General features: G+C 30.8%; 1 protein-coding gene across 1 annotated transcript; it reads right to left on the bottom strand.

Moving 5' to 3' along the window:
• Window positions 1-494: 494 nt before the first annotated feature.
• Window positions 495-2647, bottom strand: LOC112514950 (transcription factor bHLH123-like). Its single transcript, XM_025121599.1, has 7 exons — window positions 2412-2647; window positions 1698-2298; window positions 1451-1543; window positions 1299-1364; window positions 1088-1153; window positions 948-1001; window positions 495-647 (listed from the first exon to the last, which is right to left on the bottom strand). Exons 1-7 carry the CDS (start codon window positions 2645-2647, stop codon window positions 495-497), a joined length of 1269 nt encoding a protein of 422 aa, XP_024977367.1.
• Between the last annotated feature and the right edge of the window lie 6754 nt (window positions 2648-9401).

The raw sequence follows: 9401 nt of genomic DNA, 5'->3' as shown, positions 1-9401 counted from the left end.
CATAATATAAAGTATTGATAATAATTAATGAATTTTATTTATCTTTCATATATATTTAAATCATAATAAATGAACTCTCATCATTTCCATAAACATCTCAATTTATTGGGTTGCATTGGTTGTACAAATATGATGGTTTGCATTTGAAACTCTCTCTCTCTCTCTCTCTCTATATATATATATATATATATGTATGCAGGGTATAATTAGCACCTGTTCTCATATATTCCTACACAAAACTTTAGTTAATTGATCATTAATTATTACAAAGACTCAATTTTTATGTACAAAGATAGACACCTTTAATTAGCTAACAACATTGGCCAAAGCTGCATCATATTGCTGGCCCAATATATATATATATATATATATATATATATATATATATATGTGTGTGGTATTTATTAATTAATAATTAATGCTGCTTAGAATTAATTCGATCCTTCTATAATCGCCACCATTGGCCCCATGATGAACAAATTCTTTTACAGTAGTTATCGAAAAGTTCCTCCAAAAGATGGTGTCCAGAAATCAACTGTTGTTTCATGTGTCACTGGAAATGTGCTTGAAATTGGTACCAAACATAACCCTCGACTTCTTAGATCTTGTCTAATTGGTGATCCTTCTCCTGCTTTTTCTGAACAAATCTGCATCATATATCAACCCCACATCATCAATCTCATTTTATATATATATATATATATATATATATAGGAGAACATACAAAGATGAACCTGCTAAATGTTTATGGTAACCGTTTATCTACATATGCATATAAGTAATTTGAAAACAATTTGTCCGAAATGCAAACAAGAGCATAAACAGCAAGAAACAAGTTCAATTATTTGTATCCATACTTGTATACAGTCTAGATGAATGGTTCCGGGACGTTGTTTTTTTTAAGTCGAATGATATATATAGATATAGATTGATATATATATAGGTACCTGTTGCTGTTGCATGACCGCAGCTCCATTTTTCATGTATGGAGTACTTAGAACCTGCGAAAATAATCAAGATTCCTAAGTTATATACATACATTTTTCTATATATATATATGAATCTGGAATTTGATGAGTGAACTTACATTAACTTGTTCATGGAGGAATTTGATATATTCGATAGCTTCAGACAACACGGATGCCGTATCGGTCTGTTTAAACACGACAGATTAAATCTTGATTATCATCAAAATAAGGCTTTATTTTCAAGAATTCATCATCAAAAAGAATAAAAATGTCAAGATTTATATATATATATATGTGTATGTATATGTATATATTGATGATCATGCATACTTTTCCGAAAGGTGAAACTAATTGTTGGAGTGCAGTGATTCTGTCCCCCATCTTCTCTTTTCTCACCTGATCAATCCAAATAATTAACACACACAAAAAAAAATCAAAACTTTAATTCAAGATTCATAAATACGAAAAGAAAATATTTGTACCTTAAAAGCAGGCAATGGTGGGTTTTCATTCCTGGGTCTTTTTGTTGATGATGGCTTGTTGCTGCTTTTCTTCACCATTTCTGATGCTGTCTTCTTGTTATAATTTCAGAAAAATTCACAACATTCACGTAAAATATTAGGTTTCTATGTGTAATACACACATATGGTGTTTGTGTGTGTGTATATGTATATATATATATAGTCATATAGTTAACCTTGATGAATTGCTATATATATATATATATACCTTTGGTTTATCTTCAATGGTGGATGAAGGTGATTGCATTTGCAAAGGAAAAAAGCTTGATCTAACATCATTCATGGAGGCTGCTGATGCATTCCAGAATCGCGCGTTATTGGAAAAGTGTAATTGCGAAGCAATGTTCGGTGACGGCACTTTTGGTGGCGAAGAATTCACTGAGAATTCTTGTGGCGGAGGAGGGTATTCTCCGCTACCGGTGCCGCCACCGGACAGGGTGATGCCACCGTAGCCAGATTGATACGAATAAGTACTCATTGCTTGGTTTTGATCAAAACCCGAATCTTGTTGCTGGTTGGTGGTATTATCCGAACCGAATAAGCTTTGTATTACGGTTGAACTTCCATAGGAATGATCCATTGATTGAAAACTTGGATTTAATCCATTTTCGTCGCTGTAATTCACCGGTTCGTCTAACCGAAAGCTTCTAACATTGACTTGCTTGAATTCCGACGGCGAATCCGAGTACATTTTATGTGATAATTTCCATTGGGAATCTTGAAAATTTGAGTTTGAGCTCAAACTATGATCTTCTTGAATTAGGGTTTGGTACCCACTTTGATGATGATCGTTTCTTTGATCTCCACGACTGTTTTGCATCGAAATCAAACCGATTTAGCAGCGAAGAAGAATCGAAACAAGAGAATAAAATTAGGGTTTTTAAAGAAATTAAAAGAAAGAACATGTTCAAAGTGGACTTACTATAAAGCTTGATTCCAATCCAACGATTGTGATATTGGTTGTGATGAAAGACCTAATTCCATCATCTGGGTGTTGTTGCCCACCACCCCACCACCACCACCACCTCCGCCACCACCTCCGCCACCGCCGCCACTGGTTGTGGCGGTGGTGGTGGTTTCTTGAAAAAGATTCATGGAAGTAACAGAAACTGAATCCAAACAAGGCCTTGTTCTTGAATCCCACCAGCTATCTGCCATCTTTTTGGATCAAATCGACTTGTTTCTTGATCTACCAGTGATTGATTGATCGATCTTGAAGATGCTTTCAGGTTTCTTTGACAAATAATGGTTTGAAGAAGTTGTAGAAATGAAATGAAATGAAATGAAAGGAGGTGGGTTTGTCTTGGTATTTATATTATATTGAAAAAAGGGATATTTAGAATGTTGGTAGAAATAAACAGAAAATATGGCCAGAATTTCGTTGACTTTTAATTAGGTTGAATTTAAAGATTTCTTGAAAATACAAATTAAATATTTTTTCTTTTATAAAATTTTCTCGAAATAAATATAACATTGAAAGACCCTTTTTTTATTAACCTGGATATCCAACCCGCTATACGAGCCGACTAATCTCAAAGCGACCACCTACTTTGTAGATAGTCCGGAGTCACCGCATTTGAACCTCCATGGCCACAAAAAGGGTTTTTATTCCTCCTTGGATTCGAATCTGGGACCTTCTAGTATTTTTGACCTTTGGAGCCAGTTTCAAATCAACCAGACACCATCCTTATGGTTGAAGAGGTGATTTTTATTAGCATGAAGAAAGTACGAGCGGGGGTATCAACTTCTACAAATTTTAAGAACTACTAAAAAAATGATTACGACGAGAGAATTGTTTTTATTATATTACCACCAATAAAAAAAGACTTTGAAATTATTATATTTGTCCTAAAACAAGTGTCTATATTTCTATTTTAGTTTGTCTCAAATATCCTTTCAACATGAAGTGTCTATTTCTCTTTAATTATTATGAGACAGATAAAATTTCTCTTTTTATTATTAAGGGTAAACGTGTCATTTAATTAACCAAAAAGTATAATAATAACAGATTATGAAGACAATGTTTCATTTCCATTCACTACAACAAAATTGGTTTTTTAGGACACTCCAAAATTCTAAATGTCCTAATAGACCGTTTTATAGAAATATAAAGTGTCATATCTAAATGTGTTGTAATAAGTTTATATGACGTTTTTTGTTGTCGTAATAAGTCTTTTAGGATACTTTTCATATAAAGCGTCCAATTATCAACTTTATAGGACACTATTTGAAAAATTGTCCTATAAAAAACAAATGTMCTATAAAAAATTGAGTTTATAGGACACTTTCTCAAAAGTATCCTATAAAGTTGATAATGAGACGCTTTATATTAAAAGTGTCCTAAAAACCTTATTACGACGTCAAAAAACGTCATATAAACTTATTACAACACATTTAGATAAGACACTTTATTTTTTGGTCCTATAAACTAAGTCCTATAAAGAGGTCTATTAGGACACTTAGATTTTGGCAGTGTCCTATAAAACCGATTTTGTTGTAGTGATTGTGACATTTATTTTGAAACAAATAGAATAAATGTTTATAAAAAATAAATAATATTATATTAAATGTATGAACTATTTTAATAATATAACAGATGTCACAATATACAAAATAAAAAAAAAACTCTCAGAGTTAGAATTGGGGTTTTAAGAACAAAATTGAATTCCGATTAACCGTTTTGAAAAATTTGTTAGAGATGTTTTTACGGTCATTTAATTAGTTTTATTTTTCTTTTTAGCATAATTGTCATTTCTTTACATAAATATTGATTTTTAGTGCAATCCTATTCTATAAAAAAAATGTTGTGTTTATATATGGCATACCATTATCGAAAAAGAAAGAGTTAAAAGAATATATATAGAGAGAGAGAATGTTTACTTTGCAAACCACATTATTTGTATAAACTGCATAAACCTCTTTTAACCGATCATAATTTTTTATTTTGTTCATTTTTTTTATAATTTTGAGAGGTTGATTAATCATTTTTATTGTGAAGGGTGTTAATCATGGATATTATCATCGTTGTTATTTTAATTTTAGAGAAATACATGAAACAGTTTCATTAAATATTATATGAAATAATTTCATAACCATATATGAAACAACTTCATCAAAAACAATTATTATATGATACAATTTTACAAAGATTAAACAATTTCATGAAAAATTTCATAAGATTAAACAATAAAATCGATGGATGAGAGTGGCTTGCATGGTTTATATAAATTGGATGGTTTGCATTTGATCGTCTCTCTCTCTCTCTCTCTCTCTATATATATATATATATATTTATAGGGGTTGGTTCAAATACTAACCAAAACTATTGTGCAAACTATGTTAACCCGATCTTGATCGTTTATTTTCTCATCAAATGGTTCTTATTAAATGAGACTATAAAAATAATCATTTAATTAATATATTAATTGAGTTGCCTATGAACAAAGGTTCAGAGGGTACTTTTGTAAAAACATTGCATGAACACGGTGAACATTTATATGAACACGGTGAATGTTCATGGACATTACATGGATATGAACACCATGAACACGGTGAATATCGAAATTACCTCATGATCAATTAGAGGGATCTTAAAAGATTTGTAACTCCCAAATAATTAATAGGGAGTTACATAAAGGTCAAATTACAAAATGACCCTTATATTCAATTTATAAGTTACATTTGAACATAAAGTAAAGAAAGAATATGATTGGTTGATGTTGGTTAGTAGAGTTAACACAAAAAAATGGGTTAGTATTTGAACCACTCTATATATATATATAAGAGATGGAAGATAGCCCCGTTGAGAACAAGCGATAACTCATTGGTAGCTTGAATAACTCATAGGTAGCTTGATTGGTTTCAATAGCAGCATTCGATGCCTATATATGTTCGACTGAACTTGTTGTCTCCACGCTCTATTTGGTCAGATGGGACAGTGCCTTTGATAGCGCTTTCTCAATGAGAGAGATCATATCGTGGTAGACAAGCAAATGCGATAGGATGTTAGCAGTATAGGCTTACCAAAGTTCGTGTAATAGGGCTACGACCGTGGCGTCAAATATCATCATAAATTTTACAAATAAAATAGTTCTAAACACAAACTCAAAATAATATATATATATATATATATATATATATATATATATATATATATAATAAAGCTCAATAGTACCATATATCGTTTATTATAAGTACAACTTGATTTTTATCCCTAAATAAATTAATATATTATAGGCTTAATCATTAATTTAATCTAAGTAATATTTTTTTTTAATTAAAATAATCTAATTTAATCCAAATATTATATGGGGCACTGTTGAGTAAGACAAAAGGTTACACCTCATTTAAACACTACTTTTACTCTTTTTCTCTTATTTATTTATTTTTTTTGAAAATTTTAAATTTTGGAGTATAAGTTTTATTCATTTAAATGATGATGATCATCATCATCATGATCATGATGATGATGATTATTGTGATACTTTTTGTTTTTAATAGATTGGTGTAACTTATAATGTGAATATGTAAGAGCATTAAACATTAACAAATATATATTAAATTTGATTATCGACAATTTTAACTGATCTCACATAGAATCAGTCTTTAACGACATTAATATAAAGGGGCAATTTTTTTGGCTAAGTCTGTTTGGCAGTTGCTGAATGGTTTTGTGCAGAATCATTAAGTGGTCAGAATGATTAAGAAGCTCTCACGATATAATGCAAAATGAAATATAATTTTTTGATAATTGTTTACAATGAAATTAGAGCGCTTAATGGTGAAAGGAGGCTCATGATACAAAGTCATTCAGAGGGTTTTAGAACCATTAAGAACCATATTTTTTTTTTGCCAAATAAAATTCACCTCTTAACGATTCAGATATTGGGTTGTTTGGAAGTTGCTGAATGATTTAGTGCACAATGATTAAGTGGTTAGAATGATTAAGAGGCTCTCATGATATACTGCAAAATGAAAAATAATTGTTTGGTGATTGTTTACAATGAAATTATGGCGCTTAATGGTTAAGGGAAGCACATGATACAAAATCATTCAGAGTGTTTTAGAACCATTAAGAGACATACTTATGTTTTGCCAAACAAGATTCATCCCTTAACAATTCATAGACTGTCTTTTAATGGAACTATTAAGAGGTAATCAAACAACCCCAATTGTCTCTTAATGGAACTATTAAGAGGTAAACAAACAACATCTAACTTAGTGATTCAGGCTAGCAGTCGGGAGGCTATAAATTGTGATCTAACCCTTGACTTGTCTTGTATTTGGGCAAAGTCGTCCACCTTTTGCCAACTGCGGACTTTATGCTAAATTAGAGAGAAAATAAGAAATCTTTAAATTTGGAAAAAAAAATTAATACTTAATACTGAGAAGAAATATGTATATATATTGTTTTCACCAATAAGATTGTATAAAATATTTTAATAATATAATTTCATGATAAAATTGCTAAAATAGAATAATTGTTAATGTTCGATATATTTTCTTTGGAGATTTTCATTTTTGATATTTTATTTTAGAAAATTTATAGCATAATTATTGAAAATCATGTTCTAAACATGAATGGGACTGAATTGATGATAAAATAGAATCTAAGGTCCCCATTAGACAACCACAAGGGTGGTGTCTGATTGGTTTGAGTTTGGCTCCAAAAGTCAAAAGTATCTGGAGATCTCATGTTCAAATCCAAGGAGGAATAAAAATCCCCTTGTGGCCATGGAGGTTCAAATGCAGTGACTCCGGGCTATCTGTAAAGCAGGTGGTCGTTCTGGGATTAGTCTGCTCGCATAACGGGTTGGAATCCAGGTTAATAAAAAAAAAGGTCCCCATTAGACACTTGAATTCTGGCTGCTATATTTATAGTTTTTCAAGGGAGGTTATCTTGACGTAGGTCTGCCTCTGGCCTAGATTAACCTAAGTGAGGGACGCCATTTGGTGCTCAAACCGTAGCGGGAAATGCTATTTGTGCAGCTCAGTGGAAATAAAATCCTTTTCCTTAACAAATTTCAACGAATACAATAGGATTTATGGCTTTCCACAAAATGGTGACGGAACGTATAACTTGTACAGCTTATTCGAGACTGATTATGTTATATTAGAAAATTAAACGTATTAACTGATTCGTAATAAAATGTGATACCAAAAATATGTAATCCTTATTTTTTTTTTTGGTTTTGACGGGTGAGACTTAAGTTTTGACAAGTTTTGATTATTGAACTGAATTATAGATCGATTAAGATTATATAAGTAATTTTTTTACCCTTACGTAATTAATTTATTATAACTGCTACTAGATTGATTATCTGACTATTAAAGATCAGATAACTACCACTACAACAAAATTGGGTTTATAGGACGCCCCCAATCTCTAAGTGTCTCAATAGACCGCTTTATATGACTTAATTTATAAGAACAAAATATAAAGCGTCATATCTAAAAATGTTGTAATAAGTTTATATGACATTTTTTGGTGTTTTAACAAGTTTTTTTGGACATTTTTAATACAAAATGTCGAATTATTAACTTTATAGGACACTTTTGAAAAAGTATCCTATAAACTCAATTTTTTATATGACATTTGTTTTTATATGATAGTTTTTCAAATAGTGTCCTATAAAGTTGCTAATATGACGTGTTATATTATAAGTGTCTAAAAAACTTATTACGACGTCAAAAAACGTCATATAAACTTATTACAACGTTTTTAGATAGGACACTTTATTTTTTTTTTGTCATATAAACTAAGTCCTATAAAGAGGTCTATTAGAACGCTTAGAAATTGGGAGCGTCATACAAACCCGATTTTGTTGTAGTGTATAAATAGAAAAAGGTCGTCAAAACCCTAGAAACTTGTTGCATCTTGACAACACAATAATTACATAACCATTTTCAAAACACACATACAAACGCCTTCATAAACCTTATCATTGATCATGCTAAATTGCTAATAGATCTGTAGTAGAAATTAACTGATTGGTTCAATCTAAATCAAGAGAAATATCAGTTATACACTGAAACATCAGTTACAAATTTGTGTTGCAAATCAGATGTTCACAGTTATAAAGACATTCAGAAATTTGTCAAACTGAGTTTTCCTCTCAAACTGTACAAATTGATAACTGGTTTTTCAGTAAAAAAAATTTAGCTCGGATTTTAAATTTCTACTGCTAACATCGTTGCCTTAAAGAACCATATATTTGAAAGAAGGAAAACCAAGAATATGACCAATATTAGGTATCATTACAAGATTAGTGGAGGTGTAAGCTTCAAAAAGTGCATTCTAACCTTAGAATATCTCTGTCGAAACACAGATTTTCCAACAAACGAAGTGACATGTGAATTTATCTGAACCGTCAAGAAAATATTGACATCTTATTCGAGATTTGACCATCACGATAACTATGCAGGTGCTAGTGTGAAATATTAGGCCCAAACTCTACGCAATAAGTCAGCTTTAGATGCGTATTTAGTAACACTCTGAAATCAAAGAGCACAACTCTGTTACGTTTGAAGAGACGAATTTGTTTGCGTTAACCTACCTCGACATATAACACAATAGATCTAGTTACAGATACCCATGTGCAGGCATCATGTTCACATGTTGAGCATGTACCTAATTAAGAATCCCTCAAAATATATTCAGATGTTTATAACCTTGTAAATTGCTTAATTATAAAAATTGAGGATATATATATATATATATATATATATATATTTGGGATCATGTGAGACCAAGTATTTTCGTGAGACCTGTAAGACCAATTCTCAAATATTTGATTAGATCTACAATCTGAACATTCATAATCACAAAATTGTCACGAGACTTCTCAATAATCACAAAATTGTCACCGTGCAACTTTAGACCATTAGATCATTAGCTTATAAAGTTGATCAA

This window comes from Cynara cardunculus (assembly GCF_001531365.2).
Source record: "Cynara cardunculus var. scolymus isolate 2C chromosome LG 6, CcrdV1, whole genome shotgun sequence".
Lineage (NCBI taxonomy): Eukaryota > Viridiplantae > Streptophyta > Magnoliopsida > Asterales > Asteraceae > Cynara > Cynara cardunculus.
This window is presented reverse-complemented; position numbering and strand designations above follow the sequence as displayed.

Bases quoted from the DNA above. Each gene is read 5' to 3' on its own strand.
- LOC112514950 (XM_025121599.1), bottom strand. From the start codon at position 2,647: ATGGCAGATAGCTGGTGGGATTCAAGAACAAGGCCTTGTTTGGATTCA. The intron at 2,299-2,411 runs GTAAGTCCACTT...GATGCAAAACAG, and splicing joins GATTGGAATCAAGCTTTATA to TCGTGGAGATCAAAGAAACG. The intron at 1,154-1,298 runs GTATGCATGATC...GTGTTTAAACAG, and splicing joins TAGTTTCACCTTTCGGAAAA to ACCGATACGGCATCCGTGTT.